Source organism: Pseudonaja textilis, chromosome 7 (assembly GCF_049901715.1).
Source record: "Pseudonaja textilis isolate UNSWEBS1 chromosome 7, rPseTex1.2, whole genome shotgun sequence".
Taxonomy (NCBI): domain Eukaryota; kingdom Metazoa; phylum Chordata; class Lepidosauria; order Squamata; family Elapidae; genus Pseudonaja; species Pseudonaja textilis.
The window spans coordinates 22,007,886-22,035,211 of NC_141996.1; the positions used below are offsets into that span (position 1 = coordinate 22,007,886).

The window sequence follows — 27,326 nt, forward strand, 5'->3', positions numbered from 1 at the left end:
TTAACTACTACATAAATCGGCTCTTGACAGCAATAATAGTAGGTAGTAATCTATCTGTAATGACTGGAAGAAGTTCCTGCTGTGTTTCCTTGTCAAACTGAGTTTCAGGTCATTTCAAACCAAAACATGCATGCAATAATCAATAATGCTAGCAATACATTCCTAGTTTTCTCTTGCTTCTAAATGTACCAAGTATATTGATAGGGACTACTGATATACTATATAAAATAAACTGTAACCATATTAGTGTTATCAATTATGCATGGTCAAACTTGAGACCCAAAGAGGAAATAGACTTAGATACCATTTGCATATGCCAAATTGTATGTATTTAGAAATAGCTATTATTTAAATAAAAATCTGGGAAAATAAATTCTGCCCAAGTGAGTTCTATGTCAATTCAGTCTTTGTCCTGTTGAATGTTGAAGGAGGTCTTCTATAAAAATTCTACCAGTAGATGAGATATGGAAGGACAAGCTGTAGCTCTTTCCTTTTTGAGCAATTGGGTTATGCAGTTATGCCATTGTGTAATGTTAATTTACTTCAGAGAGTACATTTTCAAAAGCATGTATTTGGACAAAGATACCCTCCAAGCTCAAACAGGGTTTAACATCTGAAAGATGAGCTCCAATTTAACCATCTCTATATACAATAGAGATACTTATTTCAAAGCTCAGTTCTTAAACTCAAAAGACAGGCAATATATCAATGAGAAAATTAGGAAAAAAATGATCCCCACTAGTAGATCATTTTTACATTCATTTTTGGCTAATCATTTCTGATGATTATGGATATTTACATAACACACACTTGGCTTTAAAATAAAATAATTCTTTTCTGCTGGATAGTTAATTGCTTTACTCAAGTACAAATGAAAAATTATTTTCAAACTGCAATTTTCAATTCAAGGCAAAGCTGCCTAATAAAAGGGGTTTTGGGTTTTCTTTTGTTTGAAAGATTATAATGGAATTTTAATCAGTTACTGAAGTCTGTCTCAGCTAGTGATAAATGGTAGGACTTCAGTTCAAGAGTGAAGAAACTCAATTTTTCTGTTTTCAAGTTTTCTGTCAGCTTGGGTGTCCAGAAATGCAAATGAATGATACCAATAAATAAGGTTTGTTTTAGTGTTATTTTTGAACATTAACAGTTACAACCTTAGCAAATTCATCTCTCACATCAATCTGGTATTCATTGTGCAATTACCAGGTAATTCTGAGAATGACATATAAGAGTTTTTCCAGATTATTCATTTGTCACTGCTTTGCAACTGAATTTGAGACTAAACAATCTAGATCATAGTGTACTATAATAGCAAAAGGGTGTTGTGGATACAGTGTACTTAGATTTCTGTAAATCAGCTAATGAAATAGACCACAACCTTCTCTTAATAAATTGGGACCATGTGAGATGGATGGTTCCACTACCAGAATTATTCATGATCAATTGAACAACTGTAGCCAGAATTAGGCCCTTAATAGATCTATATCCATATAGAGGGAGTACATAGTGGGGTACCTCAGGATTTGGTCCTGAAACCAGTACTTTCTAACATGGCCTAAATGATAAGAAATAGAAGAGGTCACACATTTGTGGATGACATAAAACTGGAGAGGGGGATCGCTAACACCCCAGAAAACAGGCTGAAGATTCAAAATGATCATGACAGAGTTGAACACTGGGCCTATCACACAAAATGTGATTCAATGGTGAGAAATGTAAACTTCTGCCCTTAGACAGGCTATTCCAGAAGCACAAGTACAAGATAAGCAGCGCCAGGTTTAGCAAAGGATCTTGGAGGCTGCAGGTGAAGTATGACCCAACAATGTGTTGTACCTGCAAAGCGCCAATTTCACCTGCATCAATAGAGGTACAACATCAAGATCACAGAGAGTTATAGTACCAAATGAGGGTGAATATATGTGTCACAGGATAGTGTTACAGGATCCAATCTGAGTTGGTTCCTGGGCCCAGAGGTTTAGTCTTCCAAGCTTTGGACTCATGCTGGAGCCCAGGATTCTTCTTCTTCTTATCCAAGAAGCTTCTTCTTTTCAGAACTGAAGAAACTTATTGGATGAGAAGCAAAATGTCTTCAAGGGAAAACAAAGAAAGCCCAGTTGCCTTTTGAAAAAAATATACCTTTGGGACAATTAAGGAAGTCAGAATCTGAGTGAGAAGGAAAGAAACAGTAGGAGAGGGTTGACAGTGGAGCCCATTTCCCCTCAGAGTCCAGGGCTCTTCTTCTTTTAGATGTTTTGAAGTTAGAAGCCTTCTCTGATGAAGGCTTTAATTAGATTCCTTCGCTTAGCACACAGTTAGATTTATTGGCCTAAATGGACTTTTTGTATGCTTCAGTTCAAAGATTCTGGGTGTTATTAGGGCAGATATGGAATAGAAAGTAATGAATGAATCATTGTTTATATATAAGCAGGTTGAGATTTGGTGCTGATAGAAGACATAATTCATTATTTTAAATGTTAGAAGGCTGCGCAACTGAATTGAGGTAACTATATGATTGATTGGTATGAGCTCCTCTTGAGCTGACAGTCATAATACTTTCAAAATCTTTCTATTTTAATTCACAGAAATTAATTAGTGCGAAATAGCATTGCCACAATAATCCTGACTGTCAGCTGTAACATGCTAATTTCCATAATTTCCACAGGGGTCATTCAGAATAGTAATATACCTAGAAAGCTATTTAAGATTTTTAATGTGTGAAACCAATTGACCAGAGTGGTGTTTTTTCCCACTGCCTTTCCAAGTTAGGAGTGATAAACGACAAGTGTAAAAATTTACCAACTGTTTGCAAAAAAAAAAAAAAAATGTAAGCACATTTAAAGTAGGACTGAATTTTTTTTCCTCTTTTTTTGTCACTAGGCTAATCAAAAGGGTTGATTTTGGGTTTTTGGCTAATGCAGGTATCTCTTGTGAAGTATTGTTATACCCAGAATTTTTTTTTTTAAAAAAATGAGAATGTAGATGTATTTCCTAGTTGATTGCATTCTGCCTAGGGTGAAATTTGTATGTAGTTCCATTATGCTTGATTATATGTGGTAGTAAAATATGCATGTTTTATTAAAATCATATTCTGTATTGATTAATACAGTTATACAATTCTTGCAAAAATATTAATAACTTACCCTTGTTGAACCTGAATACAGCCAACATTGTTAGTTATCTTAAACTTACAATGTGGCGTTGTAAGCAATTTATAATATTTGTAGGAGGAGTATGAGCTTGATAAAAAGAGTACAACAGTTTGAGCATCCAGACAGGGTTGTTTATTAAGGTTATGCATACTTAGAAAATGGTTCAGAATATGTCTTTAGAATGTATTTATGTTCAAATGAATCTTAAAGGAGCTATACTTTTTTAAAAAGAGTTCCGTTGGCACCTAAAAATAGGTGGGCTATTTTAATGAACAGCAAAAGGGTGTTGTGCTCATATCACCCTTAAATCTGAAACATTTTTTTCCAATCCATCTTTGAAGCATGCACCACCATATTGTTTACTATATTGTTCACCATTTGTTCACCACCACAGTATAAATAATCTGGAAGATTTACCTCATAGGCACCTCATGGTTCAAGTTTCTCTGCTCTGCTTAGCGTAAGTCATGGGATATGACAACAACCACATTGTTCAGGTGTGAGTTTGTTTGATTTTGTTTTATTATTGTTTATTCATTAAGCGTATATTCCATTTTTGCTCCACGAGCTGGGAATCTCTCTTCATTTCTATTCACACAGCAGCAACTCTGTGAGGAACATTGGATTAAAAGGAAGAGTTTCAACGACTCCACAGTCATAAGCCAAAATAGACCGGATGTAGACCAACCAAGTAAAGATCTACGTACATTCTATACCAGAGATCCTCAAACTTGGCAACTTTAAGACCTGTGGACTTCAACTCCCAGAGGAGTTGAAGTCCACAAGTCTTAAAGTTGCCAAGTTTGGAGACCTCTGTTCTTTAAAGTATGTAAGAAATGGATGTTAAATTGTAATGGAGAATGAAATTTGGGGGTGGTGGTGAAGATTTGTCAGAGATCACATTGCTTAATAACCATGGATATGTAAAGAATTCATTCATTCAGCCGTGAGTTTGCTGTATTCCATTTTCTTGGTTGTGTTCTTTCTTCATAAGTTATGGAACATGAAGACATCTGAATCACATGGGCCACCAATTTTATATATTACCTGATGTGGAAAAAGGACCGCATGAGTTAAAACTGAGATGGAAAACAAATAACATACAGGTGAAACTTGAAAAATTAGAATATCATGCAAAAGTTCATTTATTTCAGTAATGCAACTTAAAAGGTGAACCTAATATATGAGATAGACTCATTACATGCAAAGCAAGATAGTTCAAGCCATGATTTGTCATAACTGAGATGATTATGGCTTACAGCTCATGAAAACCCCAAATCCACAATCTCAGAAAATTAGAATATTACATGCAATCAATAAAACAAGGATTGTACATAGAACAATATCGGACCTCTGAAAAGTATAAGCATGCATATGTACTCAGTACTTGGTTTGGGCCCCTTTTGCAGCAATTACTGCCTCAATGCAGCGTGGCATGGAAGCTATCAGCCTGTGGCACTGCTGAGGTGTTATGGAAGGCCAGGATGCTTCAACAGAGGCCTTCAGCTCTTCTGCATTGTTTGGTCTCATGTCTCTCATCTTTCTCTTGGCAATGACCCATAGATTCTCTATGGGGTACAGGTCAGGTGAGTTTGCTGGCCAATCAAGCAGAGTAATCCCACGGTCACTGAACCAAGTTTTGGTGCTTTTGGCAGTGTGGGCAGGTGCCAAGTCCTGCTAGGAAATGAAGTCAACATTCCCATAAAGCTCATCTGTGGAAGGAAGCATGAAGTGCTCCAAAATCTCCTGGTAGATGGCTGCATTGACCCTGGACTTAATGAAGCACAGTGGACCAACACCAGAAGATGACATGGCTCCCCAAATCAACACAGACTGTGGAAACTTCACACTGGACTTCAAGCATCTTGCACCATGTGCCTCTTCATTCTTCCTCCAGACTCTGGGTCCTTGGTTTCCAAATGAGATGCAAAAGTTGCTCTCATCAAAAAAGAGGACTTTGGACCACTGAACAACAGATCTGTTTTTCTTTAGCCCAGGTAAGGCGCTTCTGATGTTGTTTGTTGTCCAGGAGCAGCTTGACAAGAGGAATACGACATTTGAAGCCCATGTCCAGGATCCGTCTGTGTGTGGTGGCTCTTGATGCACTGACTCCAGCCTCAGTCCACTCCTTCTGAAAGTCCCCAACACTTTTGAATGGCCTTTTCCTGACAATCCTCTCCAGGCTGCGGTCATCCCTGCTGCTTGCGCACCTTTTTCTTCCACACTTTTCCCTTCCACATAACTTTCTATTAATGCACTTTGATACAGCACTTTGGGAACATCCAACTTCTTTTGCAATTACCTTTTGAGGCTTTCCCTCCTTATGGAGGGTGTCAATGATAGTTTTCTGCACAACTGTCAGGTCAGCAGTCTTTCCCATGATTGTGATTCCTACTGAACCAGACTGAGAGACCATTTAAAGACTCAGGAACCCTTTGCAGGTGTTATGGCTTAATTAGCTGATTAAAGTGGGACACTTTGAGCCTAGAATATTGAACCTTTTCACAATATTCTAATTTTCTGAGATTGTGGATTTGGGGTTTTCATGAGCTGTAAGCCATAATCATCTCAATTATGACAAATCATGGTTTGAACTATCTTATTTTGCATGTAATGAGTCTATCTCATATATTAATTTCACCTTTTAAGTTGAATTACTGAAATAAATGAACTTCTGCACAATATTCTAATTTTTCAAGTTTCACCTGTAGTTAGGGATCTTGTTATCTGGGAGCCAGTACAGCACATTTAAGATTCATGTTACTTGTCTTACATAGGACAGCACAAATTTTAACTGTTTGACATTTCCTTAGATTCTGAACCAGCTTGATTTCAGCTGACTGCCTTCCCTGGCCATCTGGTGAATGCCATGAAAAGACTTCATAGGGGCTAATTATTTCCAAAATTAATAACATTGACAGGTTTGCTGTGGTCTAGTGTTTCTGTGGGCTGTGATGCAGTTACAAACCATTCAATGTGAGAGTTGTAGAAGTTGTGAGATTTCAAGACTTCACCGTTTATGTACGGCATTTCTAAATCACAAAATATGTATGTTGCAAATCTACTTTTGATCATCCAGAGCTTGGATTGTAGAAGTCGTGCTACATACTGCCAACATTATTGGCTTCTCCCACAGTGTCTAACAACCATCATGGATTTTACTGGTGTCTTTAAATGTATAGCAATCTTTTCCAAGCAGGTGTTTTTCAAATATGTTGGCCTACAACTTTTTTTATTCTTAGTGCCAATTATCATGCAGACCTCGAGTGACGGGCACTGTATTCCAAAATTGCCTTTGCATGCCAACTGGAAAAGGCTGGTCAGAACAATATAGCTTTTCTTAAAATTACACTATGTTTTTCTGTAATTATGCTACTTCTGAAGAATACAGTCTCCAGAACTCTTTGCTAACATTAATATTGGCTCATGTTTTAAAGTTAGTATAAATGCTTACTGAATTCAATAAGACTTACTTTTAAATAGATATAGGTTGTGCTGCAAAACATTTGTTATTACTATTGTATATCATCTTAAGTTGCCTTGCTGTTCTGTTTAGTTTATTGTTACTAATGTTATTAAGCCAATTTGAAAAATAAATAATGTGAATAAGCCTAACTTTTAACTTAGCTGTCCCACATGACTTTGCCTTCAATAATGATTATCATGTTGCATGTCTATGGTTATATTCTTTTTCACTAAAGGAACAAATCTAAACTAAGTAAAAAACACAGGGTTTTAGCTTTGTTGTTTTATCTCTGGACAGAAGTTGTGAACAATTGATACTATAGTAGTTTGAATTTTAAACTATTTAGCAGCTGCAGACTGCGAACACAAGAAGTGTTAAATCTGCATCAATAATTAGAGACACATGCACAATAGTAGAGAGGAATTAATATTCACATTATATGTAAACAATACTAGTCATGTTATCCAAAACAAAATGTTAAATATTTTAGATATATTTCAGGTGCAAAGGTAAGAACATCCTCAAGCTGAATTCAAACTCTAGTGATTTTTATGGACCTGTTCATGTAATTTCTATGTAGTAATATGAAAGTAGTTTGTTATTGTCTTGTGTCATCATTTTTTTCAATATCATTTTTTGCTCTACAGCTCTAATATGTTCTATCAGTTTTTTGAAAATCAGTATAAACTGACTGCCACTGTTGGGTGTAGCCTTGTAAACAGTATTTATACAAATTAATGTTGTAGATCTTCAACTACTTCTAGTCATATATATAGATGTCAAGATGGAGCTTTTTATTAGATATTTTCAAATCAGATGTCATTTTATTCAGATGGGAGATTTAAAGAGGTGTGTTCTGGTGCTAGTATTCAATTTGATATTTGAGATTTCATATAAAGAAAGGTTTTCTATAAGCCGTGATTGGAGAACATCAAAATACTTGCAGCTGCTTCATTGTTTTCTAGAAAAGAATGAAAAGAGCTGGGACAGTTAGAGGATTTGTGGGGGAGTTAAATAATGCCACATGCATGCTGACTTCGTTACACAAATCATGCAACTTATGTAGACATTATAAACAATGACATAGTAATACATGTCATTTTGATATTGTGGGGGTTTTTGGGGTGCTGCTGCTGGGGACAGTAAATAGTTTTGAAGTTATTCTGCCAGTTTTCAATTGAAAATTTTTGGAAAATTTCAGTACAATGCATTTTAAGTAGTTCCCTGTAATGATTCTCTTTCAAGGCAGAGATGATAAGAATTAAACAAGGGTAACACAACAGCCTCCAAACTGTTCAGCAACCAGAGAATATGCTGAGCCATTGAAGACATCCCCTTACGCTAAATTTAAAAACAAATCTTCAAAAACATCAGCAGTTTCCCCCCAACCCCCCCCCCCCCCATTTTCTTCTCTGGGATATCAGGGTTGATTTGACATTGAAGAAACAACAACCGGTTTGCTCTTGTGTGGTGTAGCCTTGCTGTCTCTGATCATTGAGTTGTCCAGGGTACCAAGAGCTCATTGGCCATAAAACTTAGAACTTAGTGACATCCAAATTTTGGCTTCCTGGCAATATTGTGACACCATTAATTATTTAATTAATTAGCAGAGACAGCAGAATAGCTGTGACAAGAGATGCAATATTACACCGATAAAAAAAAAATGCATTGAAAAACTGGCAGAGAAAAAGGTACTACTCATAAACTTACACCTGCTATAGTAAATATTTGGAGCCATCCCTGTCAATTTTAGTCTGGCACTCATTCACCAATTTATCAAGAGATAAATAAACTGTCCTAAAATTGCAGATTGGATTTTGCAGGATATTTGAAACACAGAAAACAGAGTTGATTACTGGTTGGTTGGTTGACTAGACTATCTTAATTGTATACAACTTGATCTCCCAGTTCTGTTTGCAAATTCAGCACAGAAATATAGTATCCCATTAGCACAAAACAGAACAAATCTAAAGCCTGTGGCTGAACCTGTCAAAGAATTTAAGATCTGAGGACATGAATAAAGCCCCAGCTTGATAAAATATTTAATAAGGTAGCAAACCCCATTGGCTGATTACTCATATCAAAGTCAGAGTGCTCATCCTACCACTCAGCTCTGCTTTAGCATTCTTTCTAAATGGGAGTGAAGGTGCAATTTGTAGATTGTGTATAAAAACCCCAGAAGGGACAGAAAAATCACTAAATTTGTACGGCACTTCAAAAGATGTAAAAAATACTTTGAAAGCACCTGTTTCAATGTATTTCTTTGAAGTAAATTCCTGCTTCAAATTATGAATCTACTTGGACGGGATGATTTCAAGTGAATGTCTTCAAATTAAAACACCCCTTTGAAGCTATATGCAGTTGACAGTCAATATCTTTGTTTGGTAAAGGGTAATACAATCAACCAATGTTAGAAAGTTGGGTCAACATTTTGCAAAAGCACTAGTTAATCTTTAATAAAGTTTTAGATTTATGAATAGAGTAGAATAGAATAGAATTCTTTATTGACCACGTGTGATTGGACCTACGAGGAATTTGCCTTGATACAAATGCTCTCAGTGTACATAAAAGAAAAGATAAATTTGTCAAGAGTCAAGAATCATAAGGTGCAACACTTAATAATAGTTATAGGGTACAATAAGCAATCAATCTTACTAGGAAATAGTCAACATAAACCATAAGGATACCACTGATAAAGTTACAGTCATACAATCACAAGTGGGAGGGGATGGGTGATAAGAAGTGATGAGAAGATTAATAGTAATAGTAGTGCAGATTTTGTAAATAGTTGGACGGTGTTGAGGGAATTATTTGTTTAGCAGAGTGATGGCATTCGGGGAAAACTGTTCTTGTTCTAGTTGTTCTGGTGTATAGTGCTTATGGCATCGTTTTGAGAGTAGGAGTTGAAACAGTTTATGTCCAGGATGTGAGGAGCCTGTAAGTATTTTCACAGCCCTCTTTTTGACTCATGCAGTATACAGGTCCTTGATGGAAGGTAGGTTGATAGTAAATTGTTTTTTCTGCAGTCCTAATTATTCTCTGAAGTCTGGGTCTGTCTTGTTGGGTTGCTGTCATGCCCTGGTGGAGACTGACTCTGAGAGAGAGGAAGAACAGCTGACAGGGAGTGGAAGTGTGGCTCTGGAGGTTGTGGAGGAGGCTGGGGAAGGGCAGAGGCCGACTGAGCAGTCAGAGGCCGACCCAAGTCCATCCACTGTCTATCCTAGGGCACGCAGGGAGGAGAGGATAAGGGACAGACATGGTCTACTCGGGAGGAGAGGGCCTTGATCCTCTTCATGGGCTGTAGCTATGACAACTGAATAAGAGAACGGATGTGCGTACAGGCGAGCGCTGGAAACAAAGCGTGGAAATATCTCTAGTTTATCGTTCTTCTCTGAGTTTGGCATCCTTCCCAGTGTCTGTTCTGTTACCTGTGGATGTCCTCCAGCCCTTATCTTGCCTAGTTTGTGTTGCTTTTTTCCTCCTTCTTGTAACCGTTTGTGTGGGAGTTTTTTGTCTTGTGTCAAGGATATTCGGAGCTTGGAAGCAAAGTGAAAGAATAAAAGAGGCTTCACCTGTTTTCTGTGACTGTGTTTGTTTTGTATCTCACCCTGGGTCATCACAGTTGCTGAACCAAACCAAACAGTTATAGAGGTGCATATGACATACTATGATGAACAATACTATGTAGGTTTTGAAAACAGAATTAAGGGAGTGGTATGTTGATTTATTGCTACAAATTCAGATTTTGTTCACTTCCAATTACTTTCAATAAATACATTATTCTGCTCTTCGTTGAAATGACACGCATCTGGAATATAAATTTACTCATTCATAAACTGGATGGGGATTGTAAATGACTATAAATGATACTGGGAATTACATCTTTACCCTTTTTTCTTTTGACCTCCATTGGTATTTTTTACTTCAAGGTCTTTTAACACGTGAGGTGTATAAAAAATGGTTGGGCAAATTCCTGCTGTTTCTTAGGTTGCTGAAACAGATGCCATCTTATCTACTAAAAAAAATGGAACATTCACGCAGAGAGGCAACACATATTTTAAATGACCCATATTCATTTGATAAAATAAAAATATAGCCTAATGGTAGAGCTGGAAATATTGCTACTTTGGGTGAGAAACGCCCCCCACAAAGCACTCATAAAGCCTTAGCTGTACACAGACTTTGGCCAAAGCGCAAACTCAGTGATTTTTTCTCAACTGGGATTAGGAATGCTCAACCTTCAGTGGCTTTCCAGCTGGCTGGGGGATTCTGGGAGGTGATGTTCACATAATTTAACATTGCCAAGTTGAGAAATTTGGGTCTAAACATTCAAGAAAAGTGGAGATTTGCAAAAAGAATACGCTTATTAATTGACCATGTCCTGCATGAATATAATTTGTCCTAGCCATGTTAAGGCAAATGAGTAATTTTTAATAGTACATTCCTTCTGTCCAAATAGCCCTAAGGTGTTTTTCAATTATTTATTTGTATGTTGTTACTTGTATTTTGTTAGTTCTGGGCTGCATAAACAGAGAGATAAAATCAAGATCACGTGAAGTATTAATACCACTTTATAATGCCTTGGTAAAGCCACACTTGGAATACTGCATCCACAATGTAAAAAAGATGTTGAGACTCTAGAAAGAGTGCAGAGAAGAGCAACCAAGAGGATAAGGGGATGGGAGGCTAAAACATACAGAGAATGGTTGCTGGAACTGGGCGTGTCTAGTTTGATGAAAAGAAGGACTAGAGGTGACATGATAGCAGTGTTCCAATATCTCAGGGGCTGCCACAAAGAAGAAGGAGTCAAGCTATTCTTCAAAGCACCTGATGGTAGGACAAGAAGTAATGAGTGGAAACTAATCAAGGAGAGAAGCGACTTAAAACTAAGGAGAAATTTACTGACAGTTAGAACAATTAATCAGTGGAACAATTTGCCTCCAGAACTTGTGAATGTTCCAACACTGGAAGTTTATAAGAAGAGATTGGATAACCATTTGTCTGAAATGGTATAGGGTTTCCTGCGTGAGCCATGGATTGGACTAGTCTAGAAGACCTCCAAGGTCCCTTCCAACTCTGTTATTTTATTCTAATGTGATGTCCATAAGTACATGGCTTTACATGCTTGCTAGCCATAAGAGGAGGCAAGATAGTAGGAGAGCCAAGCAAATCCCCATATTTTTGAGTCTCATCCTTTTCTTACGACACTGTAAAGTTCACATATTTTAATAAACCCTGGTCTGATGTGTTTGCTTTTATGTTTGCTCAGTATGTTGGGGTAGCCATTAATAGTCTGTGATCTGTGTTTATAAACCATGGATTATTATTTTTTTAGGAGAAACCATGGCTTAGTGTGAACTCAGCTGTTGTTAAACCTAAATAGGCAGGCTTGGAACCAGAAATGTAGGTAATCAGAAGCAGAGTGTAATCCATGAAAAGAAGACATTTCCAGTCCTTCCTGACAAGGAGAAAAAAAGACTACTCTCGGGGCAATAATTTAATTCGCTTCTGTTATCACGTGCTCTAATCTTGATGGCTTATCCCCCAAATGCAACTTGCTCAGAAAGATGGGGATCCAGTCCAATCCACAACAGGTTCAGACCAGGCACAAAAGCAAAGAGGAAAACTTTTGTTTCCATAGAGCTGTGGATGCAAGCTATATTCCACTAATTCTATTGGTGAGATTTTTAGAAGAAAATTTTTCAGAACAGTTGACCAGCTAATGAGCAAATATTTTCTTTGACCCACTTGTCAAAGATACATGTCTTCTGGAAGGGTTTTTAAGACTTTGATTGACACGTCTGTTTCAGCGCAGGGAGGATGTAATGCTTAATGCTTAATAATTAGACCATTACGTTTCAATAGCTAAGCTAATCAGGCATGTTCCAATCTCTCTCCCTCCCTCCCTCCGTAAAAGCAATTTTACTATTGCAGAGATTGACACTTGTAGAAAATTCCTTGATGACACCAAGGTCAGATGGAGAATCTGCTGTCATGAGGCATATGATGAGCAGAAAAACAAGCAAAACAAAAGTTGTTTGTCCAGGTTCAGAGAGGCTCCTGTGCTAGCAGCTTGCCTGATCATTTAACATTGTCAAATGATAGATAATGAGTAGAAAAGAGACAGAGTACAATGGCAGAGAACTAGCTGGAGTCTTAACTGATATTGTGAATAGGAAGTCACCAGTTCCGATTTTGCAGACTCTCTGGACTCTTTCTGCTCCTAATTGCAACATACATAGGCAGAATCAGTGTAGATGTAAAATACACCTAAAGGGTGAAATACCCCACCCTTCTTTTATATGGTGCCTTGTAAATGTATTGTAGCAATCAATGCTATAAAGGTATTTATATTAAATATATTATTATTGAAACAAGCCAGGACAAAGAGGATATAAATCAGAGGGAGTATGGTGCCTTGTAAATGTATTGAGCTGTATTGTAGCAGTCAATGTTTTAAAGGCACTATAATGTTATTATTGAAACAAGCCAGGACAAAGAGGAAGTAAAACAGAGTGAAATGGAATGAAAATTTATTTAACCTTTTTGCAAAAGCTAGCTAAATCCTGAATCTCACTGGGAAATCAAGAGACCAAAAAGCCAAAAATGGTGCTATGGTCACGTGAGCAATGTGGCATTATAATCAAAGAGATGGGCCTAGCGAAGGCACCACATGGATCTTCAAGCATGGGTGTGACCTGTGACCAGTCGAACAAGGGCAGAAGGCATAGAAGCCCTTTGGAAATTCAGCAAACAAAAGAGAAGGGAAAAGAGTCTTTGATAAAGGAATATTAATGACTGGCAGTCTGTGATGGATGTAGACAGTGAAAACTTATACCTCTATGAAAAGCAGTGTCATAGTGACAAAGGAGTGTTGAAAATTCGAGAGCTCCTCCTGGATTTTAAGACTCCATCTACTTTTGTCAGCTCAACAGATTCCCCCCACTCTCTTTCTCCTATGAGAGTATCTTCCTATGGAAATCCAAGCCAATGTCAGCTTCTACTTATCAGTCCTTTAGAGTGAAGTTTTTAGGTGTCGTGGCTGCCTTCATGACAGATTCATAAAGAGCTATCACTTTCAGGAGGCTTTCACAAAGTCTCTTAAAGATTGACTTTGATGTTCTTATATCATTGCCCCGATTTTGATACTTTCTATTCTACTATAAAGCTATTGTTGGTTTCAGAAAGAAAAAAGAGAGTATCAAAACTTTTTTCCTTTGGAGCAATTTTTCTTTTACAGAATCAATTTCAGAGGAATAATTTAAGAATAATTTAATCACATCTAGTAATGTACCTCTTAGTTTAGCAGATAGAACAGGCTTATTTAGTTCTAGAAAATTTATGGATCAATAAATGCACCTGCGTTACTCATATATAATATTTTAGAAGTTCTATAAAGATACTTTGAATGGTTTTTAAACTTATCTCTGCATATCATTATTGTACAATACATACATATATACATACATATACATATACATATACATATATATGTATATGTATATATACATACATTTCTTAAGTTTTCTTAAGTTTTTGCGGGTACTTACATGTATGGTATTCAGATTTATTCGGGTATTTTCCCACGTCATTATAGTTGTGCTTTTAAAGTTGTAGCAACGTTTCGGCAGAATCTCATCTGCCATTATCAGGCTTCTGTATTGTGTTTGTGTGTGTGTGTGTGTGTGTATGTATATATATATATATGTTTTTGATTGCGTTGTATGAAGATTTTTATTGAATGTTGCCTAGAGTCACTTTATTGTGAGTGAGCAGTTATATAAATATGATGAATAAATAAATAAACAAGCTCCAAGTGTAGTGGGAGAATTAACTTTTGAGTAAATGGATAATATAAATAGGTACATTTATGCACAAAAATACTTTCTAAATAGGTTAATTTTATGCTATGAAATTTCTACAAGTTTCAACATTTGTTGTACTTTCCTTCACTGTTTTACTCTATTCTGCAATCAAACCTGGATTATAGCTTCCGGTTAGTTATGAAACTTACTTTTCCTACAGGCTAAGATAAAAGACTTCTGCTATGTTTGTCCTGGGAATAGAGAACCACAGAATAAAGTAGAAAAAGTAGATGAAAGCTCATATATGATTAGCTCAAGCATTGAAGTTCAAAACATGTACTGTAGAAAAAGCAATTAAAACACTAATCAGGACTACAAAAACAACCACCCACCCATACACAATTAAAACAACTGCATATTTCATCTTGTTACAGAAAAGGATCCTTACCTATATTTATTTCAAATATTCACATCCCATCATATCCTACACTTGGAACAATTCATGAACTGAACATTGCATTGTTTAAAAAATATTCTATAGGAAATATAAATGTGCAGGTTTCTAGCTGTGAATACAAGATTTAACACATACTTTTGTGCTTTTGGGTCACATTCATTGCAGTGTTTAGCAAGAATGCTTGCACAAGGAGAATGGTCCTTCTCTGTGCCCTTGAAGTGTTAGAGTCAAATGCACACACACACAGTCTAATGCACATGTACATATGGATGCATTAGAGTTTCCACAGGCCATTTTCAGACCATGGGTTACAGCCATGTCATTCATGGGCAAGAGAAATAAAGGAGGCAATGAAACTGAAATATTTTCTTCTCTGTCAGTTTCCTTTCTATTATGGTTTGTTGGGGAGTGGAGTACCAAATACTACTGAAGAAGTTTCCTCTCTTATTGCTTAATATTTTCTCAAAATAAGAAACCTGAAAGAGTGGACAATTGATAGAACATTATTTAATTTGTTGCCAAGTCTTGCTATGATGGTGACTCTTCGTGGTCATGGTGACTCTTCCACCCAGTATGCAGTCAGGTCCCTTAAGTCATGGTATGTATAAATGCCTTTGGATTTGTTCTTTCCAGGTAATTGATGTTCTTTTATGTGATACAGTACTAGTTTTGCTATTTTTTCAGTAATGAAGCCACCCAAGGTTATTCTGCAGTTGGGTTTCCCAGAAATTTGATGGTTCGATGATTGAACTCTAAAATTAAGAAGTACATAGGATTAGAAATAGATCTGTGTAAATTTAAGCTCTTGTTGTAATCTGCAAATATACCATGTCCACTGCATTTCACCGGTCCACTAATTTAGTCACTTTGTCATAGAAGGAAAGAAGATGTGGTTGGCATGATCTGTTTTTGACAAAGGCATGTTGGCTTCTGGTTAGAACTTTGCTTGCTTCTAGATCAGGGGTCTCCAAACTTGGCAACTTTAAGACTTGTGGACTTCAGTTCCCAGAATTCTCCAGCTAGGAGTTCTGGGAGTTGAAATCCACAAGTCTTAAAGTTGCCAAATTTGGAGACCTCTGTCTAGATGCTTGCAGATTTGTTGCTTGATTGATGTCAAGGCTCTATTGATGTCAAGCTGATTGGTCTGTGTTTTCCTGGATCTGTTTTTAATCTCCCTTTTTTTAACAATGGGAATCACATCAGTTTTTTTTCCAGTCCTCTGGTAGTTCCCCAGTCTTAAAGGTGATTTAGACAGAAATCAGAATAGAAAAAGTTGAAGACAGAATATTAAAAGTTCTTGCCTTGCGATCTAAAAGTGAATAACTTATCTATGTTATCAAGGCTCGGAGGGAGGCATTCTTGGTGGAATGTAGTGCAATTACTTTGCCTGTTAAGGGAGGGTAAGAAAATAAAACTATTCATGCTTCTCATTTTAATATATTTCTTATTAAAAGGATTTTTTAAAAAAAAATCTGAGGTGGTGCCTCGCACTGAACTTCTAAAAAGTCCTTAGAAACCCCAGGCTGCACAGTAGTACTAGATAGCTTTCCCCAACCTGGGTGTTTTCAAATATTTTTTTACGATGCTTTTACAATCTGTGGGTCTTCTAAGCTGAAGTCCAATAACCATGTAGAACATCATAGTCATGAAGACTGATATTTGGAGTCAATATGATTTAAATTAATTACTAGTTGATGTTTCATTGAATTTTCTTCATTACATAGACTACATCTGAATCAAACTGATTGGATTTTTGTAAGTATATCTATTGGATGATTGACAGGAAAATGTTCTTCTTCCCATCATTATTGTCATAAATTATATTGAAGTTCCCATTTTCAAGGCTGAATGCAGTGCCTTTAAAACCTCCTTTTTGGAGTTTTTAAGAGATGTTTATGTTCATTTGGTGATGGTCCAGCAGAAACTCTAAGCCATTTGCTAAAATGTTGCTCCTTATATAAGGATCTTAGGCAGACTTTCATTTATCTCATCTTGGGGGAAAAATTCAGACAGGGAGCGTGATTTCTACTTACAAGGAGCCAAAATATACTCCTAAATTGTCAGTTTTGTGCTACAATCTGGACATCCATTAATTAGGATCCTATGTTACTTATTGTTTTACATTTTCTACTACATCTGGCCTTATGATTGTAATTAAATGATTTGTTTTGATCTAAAATTCCATGTGATCCCAGAGCCAAGAGACAACTATAATTTGAAGCCATTTGAAACCATGCAAACGATGTTAAACTGGACTCTTCTGTGTCTGAGTCATCTGTTACAAGCTGCATCTGTTCCGTGTTCTGGAACACCACTATGAGTTGTACCATAAATGAAAAATGTATGGCTAACTGGAAGCTAACAATCTGCAAACTATTCACCACTCAAAGTGTAAACTTCATTAGATAGTAATTTCAAAATGACAGTTGTGACATGTCTTATCCAGAATATGTACATTTGTACATTAGCTAATTTCGTCATATTTTTCTGAATAAGTATTTACATATATAAATGTATTCACATATGTATTTATATTTTTATAATACTCTGACTATGTATTTAGAGTAGAATCTTCAATACCTTTAAACATAAGGTAAATGTACCACATTATTAATTTTCAGACCCTCTGAGATAATTTAACTCTCAAAGTTAAATTATTCAGGAAAAATCTAATGTTACATTCAGGTAAATACAGTGTCAGTTACAGGTTTAGTCAGGGCTAAACAGCATAGTACAATGCAGAAAAAGCAGAAGACAAGTTGGACTGTATTGGTGGATGAATCTGTGACTGATTTGTGTTAGATTAACAAGGATCTCCAAATTTGCTCAAAAAGTCTTCTCTTTGACAAAGATGCCTACATGTTGAATGCATTTTTATATAAGAAAGCTTCTAAATGTGTTTCTGGTAACAACACAACTTCCTTGGCTTAAAGTGAATTCAAAGTCATAGGCAATTTGTCATTTTTAGTGTATTGCCCAAGGCTGAAGTAACTCTGAAAAGAAGAATTAACAGGAATGCAGTGCCTAAATCACAGCAATTTACTTTGTCCAGAAATATGTTATATCTTAAACAAGTTATCCTTGGGCAGCAAAAAACAGAGACTGGGAGAACAAGGATAAGTGTGAACTATTTCATTCTGTTGCGTGCAAATTTCTCATAACTATCTAGCACAGTGGTGGCTAACCTTTTTGAGCTCCTGTGCCAAACATTGTGTGCGTGATTGCATGCTTGCACTTGCGTGCCAGCGCCCAGAAGGCAATGTGCGCCCCTCATGCCCCCTACACATGCGTGCGCAATCCCCCCATCCCCTTACCTGCACTGCAGTCTCAGCTGATTTTGGGGAGGTTTGAGGCCTTTTTCAGCCTCCCAAAGGTTTGAGGAAGGCTTCTTCAGGCTTCTACAAGCTTTGTAGACTGAAATCTAGCTCAATGTCGTCACTTCCTGTATTTTCAGAAAAACAGAAAGTGATGAAATGGGGCTAGATTTCGGCCTACAGAGCTTGTAGAAGCCCGAAGAAGCCTTCCTCAAGCCTTTGAGAGGCCAAAAAAGGCCTCAAACCAGCCGAACATACATGCACAGTGAGGTGAGTTTTCCTGCAGCTCACGTGCCAGCACAAATGGCTCTGTGTGCCATCTGTGGCATGCATGCCATAGGTTTGCCATCACGGATGTAACAGAAGACAGTAAATAACAGGATGGTAGGCTAGAAGTACTTCTGATGTGTCTCTTCATGTATGATCTTGCCTTTTTAATCTGGGTACATCCCCCTTCCTGTTTTCTTTTACAGCCATTGTGTAGTAAAACGTGTCTACGGAGGCCATCCCTTAGAGCAGGGCTGTCAAACTCCATTTCATTAAGGGCTGCACCAGCGTTGTGTTTGACCTTGGGGAGGGTGGAGTGGGCATGGCCAGGGTGGGTGTGGCCATCTCGACTTGACTCGTGTAAGGGACGCCTGTGATGGCCCAAGCACTCTGTCAACAAAAACAGGCTCCCAAGCTCAGTTTCCAGCTGCAACGGCCTCCTACAACCCTCTGCCAATGAAAACGGAGCTTGGGAGGGCCTGCATCTGACCCTCCCAAGCTCCGTTTCTAGCTGTGACAGCCTCTTGCAACCCTCCTGTGGCCCTCCTGAGCTCTGTATTCACTGGCAGAGGCACTACGGGCCAGTCCTTCACTGTTTCCAGAGTGGCCCCCAGGCCAGATTTAAGCACCCCCCCACAGGCCCCTGGGCCTTGAGTTTGGCACTCCTGCCTTAGAGGGAAATTTAGGACAGAGTTCTATTTAATGCCATCAGTCTTCCTTCTCATGTACAAAACATGCCTCCAGAGAAAAAGTTCAAAATCATAGGGCTGGATCCATCATTTGGGAAGCAGGATTCTGGCCTCTCAATTAGGCAGAATAAGGAGGTCTACAAAGGGAGGCAGAATGAAAAAAAAAACAGGCTTTACATCTTCATGATACAAGCCTCACTCTTTTTGCATCATTACATTTCACACCCATTTATAAGGGGAACAGTATGATGTTGTGATTTCAACTGTCAATTTGATGAAAGGAACAAGCTCTCTGCATCCCTTGGCAGTTATCATAGAAAAGCAGAAAATCACTAATGGATTATTGTTAGTGAGTTCTTATTTCGGATTCATTTGCCGAAATTATATGCCAGTCTTTAGCTATTATATAATTCTTTACTTCCTTCCATTACTCAGTGAAATCAGCCTTGCGTGAACCTGAGAGGTGTTGTCCATTGAATTGAGCAGATAATTTATATGTAAAGTTTGTACTGCATTAGGCCTAAGGATATGAAAAGATGCAAGATGTTACCAAAAGGATAGTCCAATCAATTGAAGTAAAAGTATGCAAGGCTAGTAAAACATAGGACATTTGAGTCTCAAAAACAATGTGAAAAGTTTCTTGTTCTCAGGATGGTATTCATAAGAAACAAAGCAAGTTGCAACTGCAATATAACAAAAATATGGTACATGAAAAATGCAATTAAGACTTTAGAATATGAAGAACAAATGTTAAAGTGAAATTTAAACAATGATGAGACTTTCTCTATCTTGAGCACCACCACTAAAAAGATTTATAACTAGGAGCTACGCTTTACTTGAGAATAACCAAGAGAAGGACTGTAATCATACCCCAAGAGCACAACAGCACAAGGCAGAAAGAAAGGGCTTTCTGAATTTAAAAAGCAAACCATTAGTGGGCTCATTTTTAGGGACTAAAGTTGAGTAAATGAAGATGGTTAAATCTGGTTCAAGACTGGAACAGAAGCCATATTCTGGAAAACAATGAAATCTATGGCTTTTTGAAGTTTGTTGCATTCGCATCATGTGAATGATGCATTGCCGTAATCTAGATGGGAAGGTTTGGAATATAAGTAACCCACCCTATCTAAGATAAGAAGACTATATATGGCATAAAATATTTTAAAAACCCACCTCATAGAACCCAACCATGCATCTAATATCAACAATATACTTTCACAGGCACTAAATGATTAGGCTGGTTCTTTCAATTTGTTATTGTGGTAAATGGAACATAGTTAGGAGAGTCCAAGAAAATTGACTGGTTAGATTGGAGGCTGTTATCCTCTTTAGGTCCAATTGACCCTACAAAGCAATTGTTGTGTAAATAAAGAGCATCCCATATAAGTCATCTTAAGCAACTGGGGAGAATGGGGGAAGACAGGATATAAATCTCATGAAAGAACAAAGTAATATCATATACCTACATTTGAAAAGGCATTGTTTTTGTGTGTGGAAAAAAACTGCTTATACCAAATAAAAATATCTCTACTACTAAAGGGACAGATATACTTAAAATGTTACCCTGAAATTAATTATCTTATTTTAAATGTTCAATTTCTGGAATTCCAAATGAGAGGATGAGAAGAAAAGAGGGGAAAAGCTATAATTGGAATTCATTGTTGTGATTTGAATCAAACCATCTGTTGTCTAGTACTTTTTCTTTAGCCTTCTCCGACTGTTGCCTTTGGCACTTCCATGACACCCAGTTAAGAGTCTATTTACATCCTGAGTGGTTGCTTGTGTATTGGATTGATCTGCTGTCCCGTAAGAAAAATTCCAATACAAATAATTAATATGATCCCTTTAATTAATAGCTTTAGAATGAACAACAGAGGATAAAATGCTCTAACTAAAACTAGTATCAAAGATTTCATTCACCTTACAATTCTGAAAAAGACACCCAATTGATAGGTCACTAAAAGAATTGAGACTTTTATTATTTTCAAGGGGTAGAAAAATGAAAGGTGAATCTTCTGAGTACCAAGAAAAAAGTGTAAAAATTCAACACTTTTCTTTCAAAGGGAGTGTGTCCCTTAGCTTTGATGCTCATAGTTTCCCTTGCTACTAATGTTGTGTTGAAGGTCTGCAACTGTAAGAAAGTGTGCCTTTTTGTTTTTGTTTTTAAAAATAGATGAGAATGGCTTTGTAGCAGATGGTGTTAGTGATCCATAGAGAGAAGCTCAGAATCCTTCTCTTTTTCAGATTAAAATCTGAACAACAGCAACAACTATTGGCACAGATGGGCAAATTTATCAACTATGGGTTTTTTCTGTTTCTCTCCCTCTTTTTCAAGCATGCATACATATCATTCTAATTCTACTTCTGTCTATTTGAAAATTCTCACCTCTGTAGTCATTTCTTCTATTGTATGTAATTTTATCTGATTTAAGAATTTAAGAATTACTATTGTGTGTTTTGTACATCAATATGCAAAACTACTCAAAAGTAAGATGTTCTTCTCTAATTTACACATTTGTGCATGCTGTTTTGAAAGGATAAATTACAATAAAAATTGCAGATATGTAACTTTAGTTTATACATTGGTTCATGAAATAATGATTTGGCAAATTTATATTTAAATTTAAAAAAATCTATTAAATTTTGAGCTAATACAATTTATCTTGGTTTTGATATATGCTAACAAAAGCTCCTGAGATTTATTTCCTAGTGTAGATTGATCAGATTTTGCTGCTATTACTGTTATATCTTCCTCCTCCTATTTTTCCCATAACAACAGCCATGTGAGGTAAGTTGGGCTAAGAGAGAGTGACTGGCTCAAGGTCACCAGTTGGCTTTTATAGCTAAGGTGGGATTTGAACTCACAGTCATCTGCTGTTCTGACCCAGGCTTCGTCAAATGTAATGAAACACAAACTTGTTTTAAAAGCAAAACCTAATTTAATGCAATGCTAGGAATTACTTTCATTTCCAGCCAGAACTAATCTTAAACAGTCCCCCAAGATAACCACATGCCTTTCAGTGCTGTGGAATGCTTCCAAAAACAGAAGTATTCAAATTCATTACAACAGAAACTAACCAAAGTACCAGGAAAAACTGACCAGAGTACATAGAGCTTCAAGGAGGACTCAGAATCTATCGAACTACTTTGCCTCCTGCAAAAAGTTTGTCATTGAGGGTCTGACTTTTATCACTTTTGGGAGGGGTAATCACCTCCCAGCCTTACTCCAGAGTCGCCCCTTCTGTTTCAGCTGCTCTCGCCTTCTAGGAGCTCTGCGCACATGCGCACTGGGAACAGGCTCCCCTGGGTTCTCTGCTTCACTGCTGCCAGACTCCAAAAGCTCCAGAAGCAGCACCCTCCCAGGTGGTCCTGGCCCCATCCCTGCATCAGACACAGGACCCTCATCCAAGTCCTCTCCAGACTCCCTGACTGGACACAAACCAGAATAATCCCACAATATTACAAGTTAGAAACAATCCCCCAAAGTCACATAAATCTCCACCTCAACCACAGACAGCTTGTTTCCCATGGGAAGAAAGATCACCTAGCCAAAACAACTCTCTTTATCTCCACTCCTCCCCCCTTAGAAATGTGGCAAGCCCGGAACCCTTCCCCCGATGACTGCCACAGAGAAAGTAAGAAAAAGAATATATACTAAGACTAACTAAAATGGCTACACTTATGTCAATTTTGGGCTTGACAACCTTTCTTCCTCACTGTCTGACTCTGCTGCCGTCTGCACCAGCTACCAGCGAATTACAACACCTGCTTTCTAGCCGAAGTGATTCAGTTCATGTCACAAATGAAGCTGTTCCGTTAAACAACAGAAAAAGGATACATTGATTTAGCACTGGAAAAATAGTTATTTCTATACTTTGGAAATCAGGGGTAATATCCCCTGGGGGTGCAAGACAATATTCCAAAGGGTGTGAAAACTTGAGTTTAGAAGTTTCAAAATTATAATGTATATGCATAATTATATGCATAGGATTATTTATTTTTGTAAGGGATGCAAAAATATATCAGAAGCAATCTAGGGGTGCAGGGTATAGAAAAGGTTGGGACACCCTGTTGTAAAAAAATACTATTTAAAAAAGAAAGTTGGGGGAAAAAAGCATACAAAAAAGGCAAGATTATTTTCCTCGTTTTATTTAGTCCGAAGTAGTTCTTGTTCCTTTTAAAGAATGAGTAATAATGTAGTTTCCCATAGGAGCTCTATACTATTAGTTTAATTATTATTATTAACATTTAAGACAGGTCACAACATTTATTTAAAATTAATATCCTAAAGAATATTTAGAGGAAAAATATTTTAAAAAACTTTAAATGAAATACCTATTTTGGGTTCAGTTTCCTTAATTTAATTAATTAAGCATTATAGGAATGAAATGTTCACTAATCTTCATAAGTATTAGATGCATGTGTAATGCATCTCAGCCCATATACTTTGCTAAGAACATACCTTAATTATGGTAGGATTATCTGTGGGTTGTGGGATCAAAATCTATACAGAAATGCTTAGCATTTATGGGCTTTTTAAAAAGTGGTTAATGTGCTTTACATAGATTTAATAAATCCTTACAACAGCAGTGTCCTATTAAATGTCATGTTACTATCCTAATGTCATAAAAAAAAAAAAGAAAGACTCATAATGAATCAGACCAAAGTCCAATATCTTATTTATTATTATTTATGAAGAAAATTTATATTGCTGCCCAACTCACTCTTGGTGACTCTGGGCAGCTTACAAGGATAAAACACAAGTATATAATTGTACAGTAATCAATAATTGATTCATGCACTAATCAACTTTATGTCTCTGGGAAATCCACAAAAAAAAAATCCATGAGGGCAATTGCTCATCTCCACTGTTGTTCCAGCTTCCTATTGGAAGGAACATTTCTATTTTATAAACAGGGACTAAAACTAATATTGAAACAATCTTGTCTAAAGTTATTTGGTGAATTGAGTATTAGATTAAGACTTTCATGGAGTCTCCCTTGCTTGCAATGCACACTCTTAGTTACCACAGTTTATTGCTCTTTTAGTAATTTTGCTTTTTATTGCTAAAGAAAGTGAATTTTTCCAGATGTATCAGTCTGTTTTAAAATAATGAGAGAGTTAGTTAATAGCAACTTTGTTCTGGTGCAGACTTCTAATTCTCAGATGGTATAAACTAAAATAATTCTGATTTTTTTTTCTGTTACAGATTCTGTGGATTGTTGCATTTTTAGAGTTGCTCCAATGGATGTTTTTTGCACTTATTGAATCTTTATTTATGGAAAATTCTTTGCTTTACATTCTGATATAATAATGACTGAGTCATGTTATTGACAATGGACTTGACTGGTCTAAAAAAGAAATTTTTTTGGTTGACAAGTTTATGACTGGAGTCGTCTTAAGAAAAGCATGCTCGGATAGTGGCTGGCACAGATACCATTTCCTTTCAGTAGACTGTGGAAGACGTGGCCACTTGAAATCTGAAAATGAGTGCACCGTTAGTTCCCAACAAATCATGTTACAATCTATTACAGACCAACAGAAATGAGATGAAAAACAACAATGAACACATGGTGTCTGTAGGAGACACAAATGCCAATCAAATCATATCAGACATCAGAACCCCTGGAACAGCAATAAGGACAAGCAATATTTCAGGAGAATCTGCTTGCTTACACACCAGTAAGCAAGAAACTAACAGACAGTTAGACTGTCAGAGGAACAATCTTCAGGGCACCACTGGTGAATCAGAGTTTATATTGTCTTCTACCATCAGCAAGAAATTGCATGCTGATTGTAGGCCTGAAGGGCTTAAGGACACTTCAAAGCTAGTCACCATTAGCCGAGGACACAGTTTGTCCAATCTGAGGATCAATACAAGTGATAACTTTTCAGTAGTACTTTCAAAAAGCGACGCTGATCTTATTCAGCATGTTTCCAAGGAAAAAACACTTAGAAGTGTTGAGCCAGAAGGAATAAAACGCCTTTCTTTGGGGAGATCAAGAAAACTTATGGCTAAAACAGAAAAAGAATTTGTTGGCCGTGTATCAGGTAAACGCTTGCTTTCTGTATCCCTGGATTCCATCAACACTTCACATCATTTGAGTGGGGACATAGAAAAATCTCAGAAAACATCAAGAGACCATTTTTTAGGTATGGTGTTTCGTCCAACTGATGGTGTATCAGAAGGAAGCACTATACCTTATCTTAAATATTCGTCTACCTCAGAAATGGAAAGAGCAAGTGCCCCAGCCATACAATCAGGTGTGGATAATATACCAAATGCCAACAAACAAGGCCCTCCGCATCATGCTGCTGTTGACCTACATTTAACTGTTAAATCCAATGAACTTCGGAAACCAGAAGCACATATGGATCATCAAAGTGGTAAGAGAGGAAAAGGGGAGGCGAAGTGTCTTCTGTCTTCACAGCCTAAGCATGTGGGTGAGCAAAAGACAAACAAGGTTATGTTATTTGAATTTGTTGGAGGTCCAGCAGAAGAAAATAATGTGGTGGTACAGCATCAAAAGGATATGGAGACAGAAATACACAAGACCAAATTACATCAGTTGCCAAAAGAGGATCTGTTTTTAAATGAAGGATTTGATTCCATTAATGGAAGTCTGATAAGGGAGAATGGCTCTCCAGATTTAAGAAAAGGAAATAATTACAGTAACAGCAAAGCAGCAAGCAAAGCAAATGGGGAATATAGAGCTGTAAAAGAGATAGACTCTATTTCAGCTCCTGATGATGATACTATACATGTTGATAAATTGACGTCAAGAAGGAATGAAAACCCACACATTGGTAGCACAAGTTGTATTCCAGCAGTTAATGGGCACATGTCTTTTATGGATAGCGTTAATGTGATAGACAGCAAACATCTGAATAACTATGAAAATAAACAGATTCTACTCAAAGGACCTGGTGAAGATGTTATAACTGTCCAGTCTGATTTGAAAGCTCCCAAACCACAAAATGCAGAAAATATCTCAGTAAATTTTAGCCTTGTGGACAGTGATTTAGAAACCACAAATTTTTCAGTTCAGAGCAAGAAGACAGTTAATGAAAAGAAACAGCATTCAAACAATGCACCAGAAAGCTGTAAAATAATAGCACAAAGTGAAACCTTATATCCCCAAACACCTTTGCGCCCTTCTGCAACTGTGAATGCCAGTAGCCACAGCACAGTGTCAAACGGCAGCTTGAAGGAACTTTGTGCGCTTCATGTTGACAAGCTGCCATCTTGTTCTGCAACCCTACCTGCCACTGAGAGCACCCAGTTATTTAGCCTATCCCCTAAAGTGCCTAATAAAACTACATCTAATAGTGGGATCCCTAAGCCAATCCTTATAAACTCCAAAGGGCCCCTACCAGCCAGTTATAATGGTGAGAACGAGGATATGGAGAAGCCTGAAGATAAGCTTGAAACTCCTGCCATTCCCAAGCCCAAACATGTGAGGCCTAAAATAATAACTTACATTAGAAGGAACCCTCAGGCAATCAGACAGCTCGATCAGTCTGGATTGTCTTGCATGCCCCCTGCTTGTGGACTGGCAAATGAACAGAAAATGTTAAATGATGGAGACCTCAAACCAGGCAATGTTTTCTACGAAAAATTTAAAACTGACTTTCAGAAGCCTCAGATTTATAGTTCTGGATTTGTAGTATCTGGCATTAAATCTTCAGACCATCAGTTTGGACCAATGGGTGAAAAGTTTTTCCAGGAGGTAAGTCCTTTTTAAAAAATAAATAAATAAATACCCAAACTATTGAAGTAAATAAATGTGTATCTGTTGAGATCTTTGATAATATTTCAAATATTCAATTTTAATATCTGTAGATTTTTTTTCTTGAAAAAGTACATAGAATCACAATGACATGGAAAACTCAAGATATTGGGTAAGTATGGTGAAATAAATGTTCTTTACTATCTCATGTTTCTTTATGAGCCACGGTGGTACAATGACTAGAGTGCAGTACTGTAGGCCACTTCTGCTGCCTGCCAGCTGCCTGCAATTTGGCAGTTCAAATCCCAACAGGCTCAAGGTTGACTCAACCTTCCATCCTTCCGAGGTGGGTAAAATGAGGACCCAGATTGTTGGGGCCAATGGGCTGACTCTGTAAACCGCTTAGAGAGGGTTGTAAAGCACTGTGAAGTGGTATATAAGTCTAAATG

The 27,326-nt window shown here is 37.1% G+C and overlaps 1 protein-coding gene across 1 annotated transcript in view; it reads left to right on the plus strand.

Annotated features, from left to right (window-relative positions):
* The window catches only part of LOC148125264 (microtubule-associated tumor suppressor candidate 2-like), a 109,669-nt gene that overhangs the window by 63,576 nt on the left and 18,767 nt on the right, over nucleotides 1-27,326 (plus strand). The window contains exon 2 of the mRNA XM_087937880.1: nucleotides 24,357-26,877. Coding sequence (XP_087794006.1) covers nucleotides 24,634-26,877 — 2,244 coding nt within the window. The 5' untranslated portion in view covers nucleotides 24,357-24,633. The remainder of the gene's footprint in view (nucleotides 1-24,356; nucleotides 26,878-27,326) is intronic.